The sequence below is a fragment of the Saimiri boliviensis genome, chromosome 3 (genome assembly GCF_048565385.1).
Source record: "Saimiri boliviensis isolate mSaiBol1 chromosome 3, mSaiBol1.pri, whole genome shotgun sequence".
Taxonomy (NCBI): Eukaryota; Metazoa; Chordata; class Mammalia; order Primates; family Cebidae; genus Saimiri; species Saimiri boliviensis.
Genome location: NC_133451.1, coordinates 74,646,866 through 74,668,056, shown reverse-complemented (window position 1 = coordinate 74,668,056; position 21,191 = coordinate 74,646,866). Strand labels below are relative to the sequence as shown.

The 21,191-nt window shown below is 38.9% G+C and overlaps 1 protein-coding gene across 7 annotated transcripts in view; it reads left to right on the top strand.

Moving 5' to 3' along the window:
- RASGEF1B (RasGEF domain family member 1B) overlaps positions 1-21,191 on the top strand; it is a 623,038-nt gene that overhangs the window by 581,504 nt on the left and 20,343 nt on the right. For 5 of the 7 annotated variants that reach the window (XM_074396345.1, XM_074396343.1, XM_039468543.2 and 2 more), the window contains 5 exons: positions 8,542-8,724; positions 10,453-10,575; positions 11,941-12,078; positions 19,636-19,851; positions 20,329-20,403. In XM_074396345.1, the coding sequence (XP_074252446.1) occupies positions 8,542-8,724; positions 10,453-10,575; positions 11,941-12,078; positions 19,636-19,851; positions 20,329-20,403 (735 nt within the window). The remainder of the gene's footprint in view (positions 1-8,541; positions 8,725-10,452; positions 10,576-11,940; positions 12,079-19,635; positions 19,852-20,328; positions 20,404-21,191) is intronic. The other 2 variants (XM_074396344.1, XM_039468544.2) reach the window with 1 other exon arrangement.

The following is a 21,191-nucleotide window of genomic DNA, read 5'->3' as shown; positions in this document are numbered from 1 at the left end:
GCTGTTAAATGTTCACCTACTTTCTGGGTACATGAAAATGAAAAGAGGAGAGTGAAATTTCATTTTATTGATGAATTTATATAGAAATGTAATATTAAACTGCTTTTTGTTTTTCCTCTATGAATATTAAAAATGACTAATTATAAAAAATGTGTCAGATTTTTTTTCTATTAAGTCAATATTACTTGTAATCCACTAAGTTTTAAAATTTATTTTGAACAATCATTTTTTCTTAGGTTTATATATTGTTTCATTTTAGGGTATGCCTATGTCTGGAAATCATTCAATTGATTCAAATTTTATTAGGAAACCCTGCTTAGAAAATTAGCTTGACCCAGAGAAAGTACAAATTAGCCTGGACCAACAGTATCTTTCTATTGATCTAAAAGAGAAAAATGGAGATGGATGAATATAGCTTTTCAAAAACTTGCAGCTGGAAAATTATCCCAGTAATCATGTTACATACTAAAATATAAGTAGAAAACTCTACTTTTTAATAAACATCCTCATTAGGTATCAGATTGTTTTCCTGAGATGAATTAGGTGTAGAAAAATAAAACCTTTTGTTAAAGAATGTTCTCTACATGATGTTATTTATATAATTTGTCTTGAGATCTACCATGTATAAAGGATGATTCAGCTACTTATATCTGTGCTGTTAAGTATGGTAGCCACTAGTCATATGAGGATATTTGAACTTGTTTATTTAAATTAAACAAAATTTAATATTTAGTTTTTCAGTTGCAATAAGCTACATTTTAAGTATAGCTGTATTTGGATATTGAAAAAAAAAGAACATTTTCAGTATCCCAGAAAGTTCTTTTTGACAACACTCAATTAGATGATGATGATTTTGATTATCCAGAGATCATTTTTATTCTTCTAGGCAAATATTTAATTCCCGTTAGACAAACACCTATGACGTAAGGCATTATGACCAAATGGCGTTACTAGCCAGTACGTCTTCACCTGTACAACATGAGTTGCATAGTTCAATAATATGCCAAGATCACAAACACCAGTTTTTCAATATATTTTCCCCATCAGTCGAGTTGTCCCTTTGCTTTCCTAAATCAGCCGTTACTGCTAGTGTCAACCCTTTGAAAGACAAGGAATGAGGAGCCATCTACCGTCCAGTTTAGGAACTGCATGGAACATGTAGATGATTCGAAAGTTAATGCATAAGGAATGTATGCAATACATTCTTTACATTCAGTATGTCCTGTGTTCAGTTCCCACACAGTAAAGATTTATTTAATAGAAGAGTTTTAATTGACTGTTCATGTCATGTGCTGAAATGTCATTTGTGTTTTAACAAACTGCTCTAACATATCTCCAAGATGAAAGATGACAAATCTTAGCTTTGTTTTTCTTCCAAGGAAACCAAAGAGAGTAAACTATTTGAGTCAGAATTCGCTTCCTCCATCAATTAGGAATTAAGAAATTTTTAAGTAGAATCCAGGACAAATCAAGCGGAATGTAAATTCACTTTTTGTGTAGATGCCAATAAGTCAAATCAGGAAATAATAGCACTGTTTCATTGCAGAGAGAAATAGGATCTTCCTTCCTCAAAAAATACTAAATTTTTTTTCCCTTAACTTTGAAATCTGCTAAGTATTTGGGACTCAGTTTCAAAGAAGGTACTTATCTTGGAGTCTTGGAATTTCTTTCTGTTCACATACCAAAGAAGTGAGTTGATTCTGAGTTGTCTTCTCTATGTTGTTTGCCCTCTCAATACAATATTTCTTTTTTTTTTTTTTTTTTTTTTTTTTTTTTTTTAAGGAGGTAAGCAGAGGTATAGCATTTCTGCATTTTCCAGAGATGGTGTTAGAAATCTCTGATTTTAGCACTTCCTCTGACTGAGGACAGAAATGAGAAGAAAATCTAGACTTTTTCAAACTTAAATTAAGTCATGTTTTAGGTAGTGTCAGAAACTTGACTTTTGCCTTTCATCCTGGCTCAAATCCATAGTTAGATACACCCTGTGGAAGGTGCAGTCAATCTTTGTGTTCTAGCAGACCAAAAGAAGGCAGGCTGCAAGTACTTAAGATAACAGCTGGAGAGAAGCTGATAAGTGAACCCCTAATTCAGATCTGTGCAACTTCAAGGGAGAAAAGGAAGAAACAAGTTGTTGAAGATGAATCTCACCAAAGGGCAAAGTTTCTCTGGCATCTAGATGGGAATTCAGGAACCAGTAATTCCGGAATATTACATTAAACCTCTCCCCACTAAACAAATATGCTTTCAAAGTTCAGCTGTGATACAGAGGCCTGCGTCTACTTAAGTGTGTTTTTTTTTCTTCTTTAATTGGGACACAGGCCCAACATTTGAACAGAAGCTAAAATATTATGACCAACATCAAGGCACTGGATTTACTAAATATTTCAGTGAAGCACTCTGTATATGATGAAATAGGGATTGAAAAAAATACACCTTTTTTATCTTTGACTCTTACATTTTCTGTCTCATTCCAAGTGTAGAGGAAATGCTGACTTGACATTCTGGTAGAGATTTACAGAGCACCTATTACAGACACTGAGGGACAGCTTTTGATTTAGTTCCCATACTCATCTTTTCCTCAACCCCTTTTCCAATTCTAATTGTCACCTGAAACCACCTTATCCTGGTGCACCTGCTTCATCATAAATAACACTGTGCAAAAGCAGTCGCTAATTCAAACACAGTCTGCTGTTTAGAAAAAGGCAGCTTTTCATCTGGTGCTTTAGTGGGTTTGAAACCATTAGGCATGCCTTTCAAATCCATTCATCTCGTAAATCACCCAGCACTTGCTTCCTTGCTGCTGGATCAATGTCAGGCTGAACTTTTTCTGGGTCCTTGGAAGAACATGATCTGTCTTTGTGACTAAATTAGCTGCCCCTGTAAGATGTCTTGTCTGTCAACTAACTTTTCAGCTTCCCAAATTAATTTTAAGAAAGAACATTCATCTTGTGTACCTGGGTTGGGTATATCTTGACTTCCTGTTGGAAGATTTTCCAGCATAACATGCAATCTATATGCTAATTTTGGTGGCTCTATACTTTCTTTTCACCTGGTTCATTGCTTTAAAACCAGGATCTGTTTCCTATTACCTCCCTGCATCTCTTCACATCCTAAAGTGCTGCCTCAATTTACACAGAAAAGAAAAAAGAAAAAGCTCCTTTCAATAGCTGTACCCAAACCAAAAGAATTATGATTATTTTATTCTCCTACCTCAATTTGATAGGTACTACCTGAAAATACAAGAATTCCTTGATTTCTAAGGAGCCAGTCTTGAAAGTGTTAGACCAAGGTTACTTTCAGAGCCACCATGTTCTCCTTCCTTGGGGAATAGAAATCATATATAGGTTCTGTACAAGCCAGCACATGGACTTCTTAATCTCAGGTCTGTAAACTCCCTGAAAGTATATGAAAACTGGTTTGTAAATTTCTGAGGGTGGTGATGGGGAGAGGTTTGTGAATCTCCCTAAAAAGTTAAGAGCCACTAACTGAATTGAATTTATTTTGAGTTGTAAGAAACTGGCTTACAAATGAAACTTTGTAAGGTGAGAATAGCTTTTGAGATTAACTTGCTCTCTGCTCTATGTTTATTGGAAGGATTTGCATAAAGTCAGCAGCTTTTTCTTGTATCTCATACAGATCTCTTATTTTCTGAAGGAATTAGCTACTTTGAAATTGGACTTTATGATAAATTAATGCCAATATTTAACTTGCTGTTCTGTCCACATATTCTAATTTTGGAGAAGAGTGTTTTTCCTAAACAAAATTTTTTGTTAGCTGGTCCCCGTTGATAGGTATATTGAGCTAAGGAGAATTTGTACTGACGACAGATGGCAGACAGTGGAGAGGCTGGTTTTGAGGCTGTGTTGCAAAGTGTTCAGAGGAGTAAGTTGAGAGTTTATAGGATCCCAGAAACAGAAAACATTAGTTTTGGAAACTGAAAGGAAAAGATTTGCTGCTAATAAAGAAGGCATGAGAAATGCACTGACTGAATGAAATAAATGGAAGTTATGGGTTAAGAGTGGCCTCACACTGAGCCTTTCTTCCCCAGGAGAAATCATTAGGAAGTGATTCCTGGAGTTAATAGTGCCCAGGGATAAATACTTGTCTGGATTCTCATGTCCAGTACTTTGGATATTGGATTTATTTTCTTAACAAGAACTAAACCAATATTTAATCTTTTGGGTTCCTCTTTTCAATTCCAGAACTGAAGCAGTTAAGACTCAAACATCAAGTCTGAGTAACACCAAACAAACAGTAGCTCTTGGTGTGGCCAATAAGAGAAAAGATACTTTAGGGAAAACAAACTATTATGTTTGTCTTTGTAGGTGTTTAAAATTCTTGTTTCACAATCAGTACTTTCTGTACCATTGTGCTGATTTTTCCTTGTGTTTATCAAACGCCTCTGTTACACAGGCAGTTGATGCTTCTGAAACAGCTAGGCTGGCCACTTGTTAGATGTTGTCCAGGAATGAGTGACGAATACTGTGAGCCATGATTTTTCTCTTGGTCATTTCTCTCATTAAATTTTTTTGCTGGAAATCTATAAAGTACACAAGCAAATATTACTGTATTTCATTGAATCTAGGAGGCGATCCATTGTTAGATGTTCTGTCATTGCAGATATCACTTAAAAAGACTGTTAAGTAAACATGTTTTCTTACCTCTCAACTGTTCACATGCATCCCAGTTTTGAGGATATTGTAATATTTTTTAACATCCATATTAAAATCTCTGGAATCTCTATGTCTCAATGAGATTATGTTTTGATAGCAAAGGCCAGTAGCTTAAATACTGCTGTTGACAGGTGGACTTTTTAATAAGAGTAATTAATGGTATTAATATGTCTTTGGAGCAAGGATTTATGTAGAACATGTAAAATATATGAATTATTCTAATAGCCTATAATTCAAGACAGACTGACAGGATTTTCATTTTATGATTAAACATTAGAAGTTCAAAGAAGACGATTTGCATCATATCATGATGTAGTGTAATAAATTTTGAACCTAGAATCTGAAGACTTATTTCTGAAACCCTACCCCATCTGTCCCTTGCTCCATGTCTAACCCCAAGCGAATTATTACAGTTTTTCTGAACCTCAGCTTCATAGTCAAAAAAAGATGAGGATGCCTGCTAGACGGGGTGGTTGTAGAATCCAGGAAGGCATTTGTAGTCAGTAAAGCATTACACAAATGGAGCCAGTGAAATTCTGAGAGCCTTCCATATCACAGATGTCATGAGAGAGACCTTAATGGGGGATTCAGAGAGGGAAAAATCTGTGAAATGTGAAGACATTTTCCAGCACACAGTATCCCATAGTGAGAAGAATTATGACTAATGAAGGGGGAAGGGATTAAGGAATTGAAAAGATTCTGTCTGGAGTATATAGGGAGGTAGAAAAATAAGACTATTGTGCATAACAAATAGGGGGCTGAAGTGACTTGAATATCAGTAGTTGGTTTTTGCTCTGTGCAAGTTCAACAATCAAGGTGGTTTCATGGGAAAATACAATCAGCTAATTAGCAGCATAACTTCAGGCTAGTTAGAGGACAGAAAATAGCCTTTGACATAACTTTACTTACAGTTGATTTTTATGTACAGTAAGCCATAACCCTTATTCATTTACCTCAATTTGGTTTCTATCCCTATTTGCATTATTTTCTTTTGGTGCCTTGTTGAAGGAAGTTTTCTAAATATTGATATTACTCACCTCTTCAAAGAAATAGTCTGAGTGATATAGTTCCAAAGAACAGTACACAAGCCTTTTGCCATTGCTCTAATCATAATGCTCTAAGAAGATTCTTGCACTAAAGAATATAAGTAGTTTTGTTAATACTTAGGATTTGGGAAGGGATAAGCAAAATTGGAAATAACAGATGGAAAACATACCTGGTAGTGTTGAGGGTTTGAAGATTTCACAGCCATTAAGTGTCAGCATTAGGGCTTCATTCTGAATCTTTAAATCTGAATCTTTGTCCAGATCTGAATCCTTGCCTACTCTAAGACGGGAGTAAATAAATAAGTACAAATATTTGGTGACTTTTGGTGCTGACTCCTTGAAAGTGAAATCTGAGTGACCCATAATCATTCTGTGGGTTGGTGCTTAGGCTAATTGGCCCATGAGGGGACAGTAGTTGATGCAGGAGATTTCCATCCAGCAAGAGTGCAGCGATGTGCTGTAGCGTTATTGCTGGGTCATCCTAGCCTGCTCACCTTACCCCCTTGGTGTCAGTGTGCACATTTGTAAGAAGAGGAGGTTGGACTAGATTGCTATGGCACATGGGCTGTGGCTCCTTCCGTGACTGCCTGACAATCATTGCTAATCACTTAGAACCCACATTCTCCCATGGAGTTACAGCTTCCAAATCCTTCTTGCTCATCCGTACTTTAGACAGCCACTTTAATTGATTGCAGTTGGAAATGAAAAGAAATGTTTTCTAGATCCTGGGCCAGGTGATTTCTATGGTTCCTTTGAATATTTATCATTTTTTGATTTTCTGGAATTCCCGAATCCTGGCCGACCATCTTTCAAAAGCACTTTGTTAGAATGGTTGCACTAGCAATGAGTAAGTGCTACAGTGAAAGAAAGTGTGTGGTTCCTGAAAGAAAAAAAAAAAAATCCCAATTCCAAGAGCATGACACTTCTCATGCTCTATGTGAAGGACACTGTGGTTCTAACCATCTAAAGCTTTTTTAAGCCAGAGGCAACCAAATCCAGACAAAGGGTTTTCTCTCCATTATCCTAAGGAACGTTTAGGTGCTTCTCATCTCAGGTCCCTGCCTACTACTTTGAGGACATTATGAGTTTCTCAGGGCAAGGGCAGACTGGCTCTTCTTCCCACCAAGGATGGTCAGTTTGCAATGACTGTATTGCACTGGAATTGTACTCACAGAAACCTGGCACAGAAAATTTGTAGAGGGAAAAAAACATACTTTGTCTATTGTCTTATAAAATGTTGACATTGAATAATTTATTTAACTGCATTTCCTATAGGCGAAGCCTTGCCAACTAAGGGAGTGTGCAGACCATTGTGTTAACGTTATATCCCATAGTGCCTGACACTTTGGCTCTTAAGATCATGTGCTACCTAAAGGAGAGCCATGCGGCCAATGACCCTGGTAGTGACAAATCCCCCTGGATAGAGTGTTTCTTAGTCATCACCTTCTTCCCATTTGTGGCATTTTCATGGATCCCTTTAAATTGTCCTTCAGCACTGGTTTGTGGATGGGACAAAGTACACAGAAATGAAGTTGGTTTTTTATTTCCTATTTCTTTTTCTTGATGCGTCTTTTCTCTAATGCTGTTTTCATCTGCCAGGTTGGCTTTATAATGGGTGTTTTCTCTTAACGCCCCACCCCGGGCCATCCCCTGCTGAGGCATGTGCACAGGTTGTGATGCTCTGTGTGCCCCTCTCAGCTGTAGCTGGAACAGATGCTCAAGGAGTGATGGATGTGACTCTCAGACAGGGCTCCACACCCCTCCCACATTGAGATGCAAATATCCTTTGGCATCTTTAAAAGAAAGATTAGTCCAGGTTGTGTTCTCCTGCTGCCTCCACACACCCTGTCTCTGTCAGTCCATGGCCTGGAGTGTGGCTTCCCCTCATTGTTTGCCTTCTGAAGCCCCTAGTCTCTGCAGCTCTTCAATACCTCCATTGTGCATACGTGGTGCCAGAGACCGGGAATCTGTTCTCAGGGCCGGGTGCTCTGTCCCTAGGAATCCAAGTAATAACTTAATAGCCTCTGGCCTCTGCAAGGCACCCTCTGACAAGGCCTTTGTGAATTACAAAGTACACAGATGGAGAGAAGCAACTTGTCTCAGGACTGTCACAGTACTCCTTGTTTTCCAAATCAGGTGCCTTATCAGCCCGCGTGTTTATTGAGAACTGAGGCTTTACAGATAACCATCCCACATCCCCAGGAGAATTTAACACCAAGGGGTAAAAATCAACATCTGACTATTCAGTCCTTTCAGCGAAAACTGAGGAATCTGCAGGAAACCTTGTTTGTATACACATACATATATAAACATGCACACAGTGTACTTTGATTTTAGGCCTATTTTGCAATTAGTGTTTTCAGCTTCAATTCGGTTGTCTTCCAGTACTTCGGATAGCTCTTCAGTGTTAGGTAACTTTTCCCACCCAAATTTTACAGTGTACACATTTTCACCTTAGGAAAATACTTGACTCTGCAATAAAGCAATCCAAGTTCAGTTTCCTTGCCCGCTTCCACAGTCTGCTGTGAAGGAGTGACATCTAAATATGACAGCCAGAGACTTGACTTTAAGTCCAGATGGGGCCCTTGGCCTAAGCATTGTCTGATATTTGATTGAATGAGAGTGGTACTCAAAGTGTGCATACATGTGGTACTCAGAGAGCAATTTGGTTCTTGATGGGATCTGATATTGTGTTAGAACCTGAACCATTGTTTTAATTGCCTATTCTCATTACTATTAAATCTTAGTGCCTATTAAAGCTTACCTTTATTTTCATACTGCATATTGCTGACACTGTTTTTCTTCTTTTTTATTCCTTTTAGGAAAGCATGCCTCAGACTCCTCCCTTTTCAGCAATGTTTGACAGCAGTGGTTACAATCGAAACCTCTATCAGTCTGCAGAGGACAGCTGTGGAGGGTTGTATTACCATGACAACAACCTCCTCTCTGGATCCCTGGAAGCACTCATCCAGCACTTAGTACCTAATGTGGATTACTATCCAGATGTAGGTATTCATGTTTCTCTGAAACACATCCTTGGCAGTGAGTAGAAATTACAGTACAGTAGGCAAGGACCATAGATGATACAGAATTATATCTAGGTTTCCAAGAGTTTTTCTAATAAGAAATTGCATATTGATTATCAATTGCTTTGAAATCACATTGAACCTGGATAAGGATCAGATTTTGGTGTACTGTGCATATCAATTTCTTTTCAGGTTAGGTACCACATTGTAGGCAGTCTGATACTATCTAAATGAAGTATCTGTAGAGTTGATTCATGCATATAGCTTAGTCCTTAAATAGAAATGTCAGAGAACATTGGATGCTCCCAGAATATGTAATGCCTTTTTGTTGTTGTTGTTTCCAAGACCATCACTATGCTAAGAAAAGTGAATGTAACAAAGGAAAGTATATGGAAGAGAAAACAAGATTTATGCTTAAGATGTAATTCTTTAGTAGATTTGACATCAGATGACATGTTTGCTTTGTTTTACCTTGGTAACCTACATTTATATAGATAGCGCTTTCTAATCTAGGGAATTTGTTGTGTATTTTCTCAGTCTTTGCAGTAATTCCAAGAGGGAAGGGAGGACAAAACTTAATTCAGAGTGTTGAGTATTTGCTCATGGTCTCACTCCCAGCATTAGCAATCAAACACAGGTTTTCTTTCTGGGATAAGTGATTTTTCCCCCTTCCCTTGTGCTACAGCTGCCTCTATGGAATCGAACTTAGTAGTAGGAGATTTACTGAGCAGCTGGTTATTGATAAAGATCTCATTAAAATATCCAGAGACTGCATTCATTTGTTTTTATAAATTTAATAATAACCTTGGTGTGCAAAGGATAGTTTGTGCTTGCCACAGTAATTCACCACAGTGTTTCTTACTGAGTTATCTCTCTTTGTGTATTTTGTTACATGGCATTTTCAGATGTGTTGCCATACAGGGAAAACTTGTAATCAAAAGTAAAAGGAACCCCTTGTTCAGCCCTGTAAGTGTTTATGAGCTAGTAAAGGCGCCTAAGGAAAAAAAGAAAAGTCCCATGGAATTTCTCTTTTCATTGGGAGTCTGAAATTATTATAACAAATAAGCACTACTTCATTACTGGCATCTTGGAAGACAATGTGGTTAAAGAAAAGTATATAGTGTTACACTGTGCTTTATTAAATTGCTTTGCCTTTAAGCAAATAAATAGGTTACTTGAAAGCCTGCCTTTGAATGTTCTGACACAAACAGTTCAGTGTGACATGCTAGCCACACTGGAGAATTCTTGAGTGTTATGTGCATTGGGTAGGTTGGGTTTTTTGTTGTTATTTTTTGTTTGGTTTTCATTGAGTTACAACATATTTGGACACAGAACCATGTTCTGTATGGGTAGGATATTCAAGTAAGATTTCTCTCTCTGGGCTGAATTTCATTCTTCTTTACTAAAGTGAGTTATGTGTCTTGGTATCCTGGCTTCCTGAGGATGGATGTGAAAATGTGCTCGGAATAATTCCAGGAGCCAAACTTATCCTGTACTTCTGTTATTTTTAGTATGGTTTAAGGGAAAACATAATCAGAAGTTAAGGAGAAATCTAGCTTACACTGTTTTACTACTAGTAGGCGTTACTTTTGAAACTGCAGCATATTAACGTGATCAGAACTTAATGAAACAAGATTTATAGTATAAAGGAAAGATATTAATTGCAGAGAGAATGTAACCATGATGACTTTTTTTCTCTTGCTGCAGAGAACATACATATTTACCTTCCTACTCAGTTCTCGGTTATTTATGCATCCGTATGAGCTAATGGCCAAAGTTTGCCACTTATGTGTTGAGCACCAGCAACTAAGTGATCCTGATAGTGATAAGGTAATGGTATATTTTGAATATTCTAATATTATAGTTTGTTTTATTAGGAATGTTAACTCTATGGCTTAGATTCTGTGGAATTGGTTTTTTTTTTTTTTTTTTGAGACGGAGTTTCGCTCTTGTTACCCAGGCTGGAGTGCAATGGCGCGATCTCAGCTCACCGCAACCTCTGCCTCCTGGGTTCAGGCAATTCTCCTGCCTCAGCCTCCTGAGTAGCTGGGATTACAGGCACGCTAATGTTTTGTATTTTTAGTAGAGACGGGGTTTCACCATGTTGACCAGGTTGGTCTCGATCTCTCGACCTTGTGATCCACCTGCCTCGGCCTCCCAAAGTGCTGGGATTACAGGCTTGAGCCACCGCACCCGGCTTGTTTTGTTTTGTTTTGTTTTGTTTTGTTTTGAGACAGAGTTTCGCTCTTGTTGCCCAGTCTGGAGTGCAATGGCGCGATCTCGGCTCACTGCAACCTCTGCCTCCTGGGTTCAGGCAATTCTCCTGCCTCAGCCTCCTGAGTAGCTGGGATTACAGGCACATGCCACCATGCCCAACTAATTTTTTTTAGTATTTTTAGTAGAGACGGGGTTTCACCATGTTGACCAGGATGGTCTCGATCTCTTGACCTCGTGATCCACCCGCTTCAGCCTCCCAAAGTGCTGGTATTACAGGCTTGAGCCACCGCGCCCGGGGGAATTGGTTTTTTAAGTAACCCTGGCTTATCCTCAGGCTGAATTGCATAAATGGCATTGGGGCTATGTAAGGGGAATAGTGAATGGTATAAAGAAAAAAGAACACAGTGTAAATCAAATGCAGGCCGGGCATGGTGGCTCATGCCTGTAACCCCAGCACTTTGGGAGGCTGAGGTGGGCAGATCACCTGAGGTCAGGAGTTCGAGATCAGCCTGGCCAACATGGTGAAACTCTCTCTCTACTAAAAATACAAAAATTATCTAGGTGTGGTGGCGCATGCCTGTAATCCCAGCTACTCTGGAGAGTAACACAGGAGAACTGCTTGAACCTGGGAAGCAGAGGTTGCAGTGAGGAGAGATCGTACCATTGCATTCCAGCCTGGGTGACAGAGCAAGACCCTGTCTCAAAAATAGTAACAATAATTAAAAAAAAAAAAAAAAAAAAAAAAGAAAAACAAAAAAAGAAAAAAGTTCTAAAAAAAATAAATCAAATGCAGTGGAGGAACCCTAGGTCCTGCCTTAAGTTGGTGGCACTTGGCATTGACACGGAGGGAGAGGTTTTGGAGCTTCATCTCTAAAGACTTTACACTAGAAGTTTATCAGTGAAACTATTTGTTACTATTTATTTGATGTCTTCCGTAGTGATAAATATCACTGAATTAGATTTGCTTTTTCTTCCTAGAACCAGATGAGAAAAATTGCACCCAAAATCCTTCAGCTCCTCACTGAATGGACGGAAACATTTCCCTATGATTTTCGGGATGAAAGAATGATGAGAAACTTAAAAGATCTGGCTCACCGAATAGCCAGTGGCGAAGAGGTTCGTAACCTGAATTTAGCACAGCCGCTGACATTCCCAGGCAGAGCTTGGGTCGGAAATGGTGCTGAATTATGCATCATAATCTCCACTGCTTTCTGTTTTGCCTTTGGGCCAGCCCTTCACATCACATATTGGTCTGTTTAGTATATCAAGTGGGAATGATTATACCATCCCACTTCAAAGGGATGTGATCTAGAGTTTTATGTGATTAGTTTGGGGCTATGTTCATGTCACCTCTTGCACAGGATTTATGTTGCAAGTGTGATTTAGTTTTACTGATACCTTTTTTCCTTCCAAAAAGGTTTGACACAGCTGGTGGATAATAATAAATGCCATGTTAATAGAGGTAAACACTAGTAGATACAATGTAAATAACATTAATATATTAATAGATGATACATAGTAGACTAATAAATCATAAATAGAAATAGACATTCTGGGCCATGGCAGGAAGAAAATGAATATGCTCATGTTGAGAACCAGTAGAGGAGGTCAGGACTGCTGTGGAATGAGTTTAAGTTCCAGATGAAAGGGAAATACAGCTGGTCATGTGATATTCCCTGTCAGAAAATGGAAAGTATACTAATTCTTGAGGGAATTAAATGAAAAATTTAGTAACTATCTTCTGAAGAACTTTGTATGGGGGCATAGAATGAGATCCTGGAAGCTATTCTTTATGGTGTTTATAACACATGTTCTTGGACAGAAGCTGAGTTCATAGATTCATGTGTAAATTAGCAAAGATAATTTTTGAGGGAAGAGAAGACTGAGAAAATGAGGGAAGTCTTCCAGTGCCCAGATGTTGATTTAAGGATAGAATCTAGTATAGGTGGAGATTAAAGGTAAGTCTCTGAGATAGTCTTTCATAAATATCACTTCCCTCAATTGAGCCTTTGAAAAGCACCAACTACTAGCTGTGACAAATTCAGTGTTATCCTTTCTGAAGCAGGCCCAGAGGGCTAGTATTCTGTGTTGAGACTTGTTGGGCAAGGATGTCCTTGTTTCTGTGTTGCAGGTCGGCTTCTGGGAACAAGTTGTTTAGGCACAGATACACTTTCACCTGGAAAAAGTAGATGAAGCATTTGGCATTTGTACTGATGCTGCATTTCATTCGTCTTAAAATTCGTTTTCCATTATGAATAAGCTTTCTTGAGCACTCTTCCAGTGGTATGCTGCAATGTATAATGAGATACCCTATCCTTTTTTTTTTGAGACAAAGCCTTGCTCTGTTCCTCAGGCTGGAGTGTAATGGTGTGATCATGGCTCACTGCAACCTTGAATTCTCTGCCTTAATCAATTCTCCCACCTCAGCTTTTCTAGTAGCTGGGACTCCAGTTGCATAAAACTGTGCCTGGCTAGTTTTTAGTTTTTTTTTTTTATTTTTTGTAGAGACAAAGCTTTACTATGTTGCCCAGGCTGGTCTTGAACTTTTGGGTTCAAGCCATCCACTGGCCTTGGCCTCCCAAAGTGCAGAAATTATAGGTGTGAGCCATTGCACCCAGCCATAAATTTGTGAGTACATTTTAATGCCATTTCTCCCAATTAAAAAAAAAATCAGACTAAAATTATATAAGGATAGCTCTTGAAAAATTTGTATGGGCTTTCCTGTATTACATTCTTCTGAAAATGGGATTAACCATTTTGCTGTTACTTTATGACATTCTATTATTATGAACCCAAGTGCTTGAGACAGTCATTATTTCTGCCAGGCTCAATGAGTCATTTCCTGAGTCACTGTGCAAGTTATGACGATTATAGTCATTTTGCCAGTTTGTCTGTTACAGGTTCTAGCCAGGTATGAATTGATAAGTCCCTTGCTTACAAAGACAAAAGTTAAGCATCACAGTGCAGTTTTGTAATAAATCTTATGTTAGAGCGGTTAGCTGTTGAGTTTTTTGGAAGGGTCAATACTGGCTCAGTGTCCTTGGTTTATGTATGTGAAGCTGCTCAAAAGATTAGTGACATCATAAGGGCTTTTTCTTATATGACGGCTGAGACCTAAGTCAGACAGTTTTCATTTCAGCCAAGTTTTCTTCAGCTACTTAGCATTATTTGTCAGTCATCTTATTTTCCCTCTATTGCCTTTATAAATTAGTTCTTCTAAGAAAAAAAAAACTTAACAATCTTTTTCTTTTTAGATAAAATGTTGGTGTTTTGAAAATACCAAATGGATGGTCTTTCTTGTTGTGGAAGTCGAAGGGGAGATCATTTCTATCTGTGTTTACCAGATGGGAATCGGTCTTTGTGTTTAACAGAAGCAAGCCATTTGAGAGCTGGGTAGAACAGAGAGGAGGGCCAAACAGCCTTCTGACCCTGGCTTCTTTTCAACACTCCTGTGTTAATAACATATTCTTGATGGAAACCTTGAGAAGTTCAGATGGTTTTGAGCATGAAAGAGGAGATAAGAAGACAAGCCAGTTCTAATTGAGGAATTGATTAAACGAAGGGTTGAGTGGAGAGGTGTCACCTGCCTTGATCAGTTTGGGTTTCACAGGGAGATGTTGTTTCTTTAGCTGCTTCTATTTAGTATTCAGACTTCAAATCCACACTTGCCAGCGGGTTTATCTAAGTGTGTTTTGGCAAGTCTTCTAAATCCTTATTCCTTCCTCATCTCTATATATCATAGAAGTAACTGCCTTGTGTTAATGCCCTTTCAGCTCTGAAACTGTGTGATCAATGTCCTTCCTCCAGCTCTTTGCCTGTAAGCCTCCCTATCAGTCATGTGCTTAGGTGTTTCTCCTTAGAGAGACCTTCCTTCAGCACCCCGACGTATGATCATACCCCCTCCCATTATTGGCTGTCACTGATTTTCCCTTCACAGTGCTTCCTAGCACTCTGTGATGAGTAATTACAGCTTGGCCTTCTGTATTTATGGGGTCTCCATCCATGGTTTCAACCAACCTCGGATTGAAAATATTCAAAAAATATTAAATCTGTACTAAACGTATACAGACTTTTTTTTTCCTTATCATTATTCCCTAAACAATACAGTATCACAGTGATTTACGTAGCATTTAGATTTTATTAGGTATTATAAATAACGTAGAGATGGTTTAAAGTATACAGGAGGATGTGCAGTTGTTGTATGAAAATACCATACCATCTTATAAGAGACCTGAGCAGATTTTGGTATCTGAGGGAAGTCCTGGAACCATCCCAAGGAAATTGAGGGATGACTGTACTTGCACTTTTATTGCTTGTTTTCCCCTCTAGACCCCATGCTGCACCATCTTTGTTCACCACTGAATCGTCAACTCCTAGCTCAGTACCTGGCGCCTAGTAGTCTCTCAGTAGTGTTTGAATGAATGAGTGAATCAACGAGTAAATGAACAAATGAATTACTGGAATAGGGAAAAATTATTTCCCTCTACTGGAAGCAGTGTGGGCCTGGGTTGGGATTTGTTGCTTCTTGCCTGGGACTTTTTTTATTTTTTCCCCTTTTGGCAGTCAGTGAATCCAGGTGTGCCCTATATATAATTTAGTCAGGTTCTTCTGAATCCGCCAGGACAGTTCTACATAATTTGGCTTAATATGTTTCCCCCCTGGGGATTTGCCCAAAATGAAGTGGTTTATTAGGACTTGCCTGCAAGAAACATGAAATGAAACTAATGATTGAATTACATGACAAATGACTGTAGTGGGTAGAATGCAATTTTCTCTTCCTTAAGGGGCTGGTCTTTATAATAAGAACTTCTATCTTTATTTGCCAGGTAATTACTGTCACTGGCATTTGAAGTTATAAAAAAGAATAAGTGCATATTTAGTAATTCATGACTCGGGAACTATGCTTAACAACACAAAGCTTGATTTCTCAAATGGAATCAAATGGCAACAGGAAACTTTTAAAAGAGGTCACATACATACCCTCTCTCACATGCTCACACACCAGTTGTTGAATAACTTTCCCCATACTCTATTGCATACATTTTTCCTTATGTTTTGATGCAGTTTTTTTCTAACAACCTGACTATACATTTCTCTACCTCTTCCCCCAATATTTTTTTTTAATTGCAGAATAAAACTTTTCAGCAGAATAAAAATTTTCAGCAGATATGCAGGCAGAGCATTGCTTCTTACACTTGGCTTGTACAAGGATCAGCTGAGGAGCATCTAGATCATGTGACCCAAGTGCACTACAGACCAAGTCAATCAAGATCTCTGGGGTGGAACACAGGCCGCCCCCATTCAGCTATTTGTTCTGCTCATTGCTTCTCAGTGGGTACCCTTGGTGGTACCCTGAAAAGAAGTGGTCATTTCTGAATAAAGTATTTTTTGTGGGGATCCCGGGAAGGGGCAGGGAGAAGGTGCAGGATGTAGGAATGATAAGATGCATGGAATAGCAGCTGAGGCACAGAATAATGAATATTTTTCAATGAGTTGTTGGCTTTTTTAAGTGAAAAGAACTTTCTTCTACATGTCTTATACTGTGTTATCCAAGAAATCCCGTTCTGTGGAAAAGTTTTAAAAACATTTTCTTTTTAACATATTAAGTAATATAGGAATATATTCACTTGGATTTTTTAAAAAAGAAATAATTCACACAAAGCAAAAGAAACCAAAAAACTTCCACCAATCCTACTTCTCTCTTAAAATAACAGCTGTTGTCAGTTTTGTGTGTATCCTTCTAGAGCTGCTCCTATGTATACAGGTGTTCATAGAAAGTAGTGTGTATGGCTTTTGCTTCCGTATGTGTTTACCTCGTGTTCTTGATCCTGCTTGCTGTCTGAGTGGTATGTCTTGGAAATTTTTCCACGCCAGTGCAGGTAGCTGTATCTTCTTTCAGCTGCTTCGCAGTAGTCCAGTATATGATTGGGCCATGTTTCTTTTTTTTTTTTTTTTTTTTTAAACTATCCTATTGGACACAAGTTAAATTTGTTTATACAGAAATCTCAGGCATTTTCTGAGAAAGACTTAGCATAGAAAATAAGTCCCTTCTTCATATCAAACTATGTTTAGTAAAGTAGTAACATACAGTTGTGGGTTGGTCTTTTAAACAGGCTTTACTGACTGTGAAACTTCAACTTTGTAACATGTGTTTTCTGCTCTGCACTTGATCTTAGCCAAATGGCTGAGAAGCGATTCTATCCTGGATAGCACATGCAGTAACCAAAGTATCTCCAACAAGTTGTTTATTAACCATTCTATATAATACACTGTGAAATATTTGCATAATTATTACAAGTAGTATCTAACTCTCATGTAGGCATTTTTATGACATTTGGGACAATGGACTGAAGAAAACATTTTAAGTTGGTAGATGTGTTTGTTTTGTTTTTTGAGACAGGTTCTCACTTTGTTACCCAGGCTGGAGTGCTGTGGCACAATCAGGGCTCACTATAGCCTCAGCCTCCCTGGCTCAAGCAATCCTCCCACCTCAGTCTCCCCCAAGTAACTGCGACTGCAGGTGCCCAGCCAAGTTTTAAATTTTTGTAGAGGCTGAACACAGTGCCTCACACCTGTAATCCCAGCATCTTGGGAGGCCAAGGTGGGCAATCACTTGAGGTCAGGAGTCTGAGACCATCCTGGCCAACAAGGCAAAAGCCCGTCTCAACAACAATAGCAATAAAAATTAGCTGGGTGTGGTGGCACACGCTTGTAATCTAGCTACTCAGGAGGCTGAGGCACGAAAATCGCTTGAACCCAGATGGTAGAGGTTGCAGTGAGCCGAGATTGCACCACTGCATTCCAGCCAGGGCGACACAGCAAGACTCTGTCTCAGTCAATCAACCAGTCAATATATAAATAAGTTTTTGTAGAGACAGGGTCTCACTATGTTGTCTCAGTCACCTGGGCTCAAGAGATCCTCCTACCTCCGCCTCCTAAAGTGCTGGGATGACAAACCTGAGCCACTATGCCTGGCCATAGATTTTTAATGTAACTCAAGTTTATAAAAGTAAAAGAGAAGAGGGAAATGGGAATGAGAGATTTAAGATAACCCTCAACTTAGCCTTGAACAGCTTTGAATTCCAAAAAAGAGACTTATTTCCCTTGAGTGACAAACATATTACCAAATAGAATTTTCTTAACTGATAACCTTAATGCTATATGGAAGGTAGGCTGTTTGATGGTTCCATTTTTAAATATGCAGGTGTTTCAGTAGTGATTTTAGGGTGGTCCATCACTGTACAGGAAACTAGAGGTCATCTAATGGACAAGTTGAAAGAACTCAGCAGAATGTACACTAACGAAAGGAGAAGAGAAGGAAAAGAAGGCTGTGTATGCTTTTTATGCCTTGACTATGAGAGAATTAACCATTTCCAGATATGTTGTCATTCTCATAAGCAAGTATCTTTTCATTAGGATTTTTGTAATATGCTCTGATAAAATTGCCTCTCTAAAAAACAAAACAAAACAAAACTGTGGCTCTTATACTTGCAGGTAAATGCCACTTAATTTTCAGATAATTAATCTCAGCAAATGATATTGTGGTATTTTTGTTAAAGGCAGTGGGGTTATAAACATAGGCCTTTCTACCTTTGTAGGTTTACTGGGGCCATTCTCCTTTGGAGATTTAACCTAAGGACCCTGTTAGCATTGAATCGGCCTGTGTACCTTTTTCTGATACAGGCATCATCATTTACCTAGAAGAATATTGTTTTGGCAATTTTTGGCTGGAAAAGGAAGCCTAAATGGACTCTGCAACTTATATCATGATAACTGTGCCCTGGGATTGATGAACTGTGAAGTCATTTCTTGATTTAACAAATGTTTTAAGAACCAGGAGGTCGACAGTTACCTAAACTACATGCAATGCTTTATTAAACCAGTTTCTCTTAAGCATGTGGCTATAGCATTATGAAGGAGCAAACAAGGTGGCCCCTGAGAATAGTGTTGCAGGGAGAAGCGCCATGTGGAAGAGTTTGGTTGTGAACATTAATAGTCATGAATGCAAAAGAAATGAATATGAGCCAAGTAGAGGTCAAATGCCAAAAATGAATATCTACCTCTTCCTCATGGTAATCTAATATATGTTTTATGTGTAAGCGAAGAAGGTGGTTTGAAGGGTGAGTGGGAGGTAATGGTGTGTTTCTGTTAGGTAGCCAGACTGATGAGATTGGGGATGGTAGGACTTGAGAAATCAAGAGGGTGGCCCTAAAGAAAAAGCATTGGGAAAAGGATGCATTGACTTGTGATCAGTGTATTCCAGCCCACCAGAAGTAAACTGGTTAGGTGTATTTCTTTGCTGGAACAAAGGATATTTAGTTACATATGAATATCTACCTCTTATGAATAACTATCTATAGTTAGTACTCATCATACTGGATTCCCTCAAGAGGTAATCTAAATTGTCACTGTAGTGTTTTTGTGGCCCAACCTGAATTGTACTCTCAGTGGCAACCCCAAAGAAGAAATAAACCTTACAGGTTTTAACAGATGCCTTATGCACGTGTCTCAAACTGTTAGAGCCAGCTGAATCTTCCGGTAATTGCCCTCAGCCAAATTTATTCTCCAATGTCCAGGTACAATCATCATCATCTGAGGACATAGTCTCTGAGTTTGCATAGTGGCAAAACCCCACATGCAGAGCACAGATGTAATTCTTCGCTTATTCCCTAGCAGACATACAGAAAGAATGCCCAGCAGATGATGCAGTGTCTGATCCGCAAACTTGCTACTCTTAGTCAGTACGAAGAAGTCCTGGCAAAAATCAGCTCCACATCCACAGATCGGCTCACAGTTCTCAAGACCAAGCCACAGTCCATACAAAGGGATATCATTACCATCTGCAACGACCCTTACACGCTGGCCCAGCAGCTGACTCATATAGAGCTGGTAAGGCTGTTATCATCCTTGCCCTTTACAACCACAAATGTGCTTTGCTTTGGCAACCAGACAAAATATTTATGCAGCAGTAATGTCACAGGAGAGGTCGGAAAAATTCAAATGGCAAATCATTTGAGATAGCCGAAACATACTTTGTTTATGGATTTGAATATGAAGGCTTCTGATATTCAGGTAATTCACTTGTAAATAAATATTAAGAAGGCTGAAGAGCAAAGAGTTTATTGATCTCCTTAACCTTCTGCCTCTAATCAGTTTTTCCAAAACCCACTCAGTCGTTCACTATTTTGTGGAACACTGACCCAAGCAGAAAATTGCCTCTGCTCAGATCTTGAAGGTGATGAAAGTATTAAAGGCTTATTTTATAATCTTCATTAAAAAATGGGAAAGGTACCAAAAGTCATAGAGGGAGTTGACAGTCCTTTTCATATTCTTTAATACTATTGACCTGCTGCATTTGTGTTTCAGGAGAGGCTCAATTATATTGGGCCAGAAGAATTTGTTCAGGCGTTCGTGCAGAAGGACCCTTTGGATAATGACAAGGTAATCGGTCTACCCAAAGGTCAGCCCTGAAACCAGAAATGGAATTTCTCAGTCTGGGATAGTGGGTATAAGGGACAGAAGTTAGAACTACATTCTGTTGTAGATTTCAAAATCAGGAAGTTTATTTACTTATTTTTTCCATCAGCCGTGTCTGATTCATTACAGTTTTCTTGAGTGAGATCTCCAAGCTCCTTTATCATATCGCCCCATCACTGACTTGTAGCCTCTTCTTCCTCCTTATTGGGAAATTTAATAAGACCTTTACAGCAAGTAGATGCAGGCATTTGTGGTGATTAAAGTAGGCGATGAAAGCATAATGGTTTTAGCAGATGAAGTCAGAAAGAAAATAAGAGAGAAGGTTCTGCCCATGATTCAACAATAGCAGGGGCAGGAAAGACAGGATGCACATCCAGCTTGCTGAGCAAGGGGCTTGACTGCTTTGCCTCTTGTTTTAGGCTGAATCTCTCGTGAGAGGTGTATTGCCTAGGTGCAGCCCACTATTAAAGAAAATAATGCTGGGCATGGACTGTCAAATCAATGTATACGTATAAGAATGTTTTTGCCGGGCGCGGTGGCTCAAGCCTGTAATCCCAGCACTTTGGGAGGCCAAGGCGGGTGGATCACACGGTCAAGAGATCGAGACCATCCTGATCAACATGGTGAAACCCCGTCTCTACTAAAAATACAAAAAATTAGCTGGGCATGGCGGTGCGTGCCTGTAATCCCAGCTACTCAGGAGACTGAGGCAGGAGAATTGCCTGAACCCAGGAGGCAGAGGTTGCGGTGAG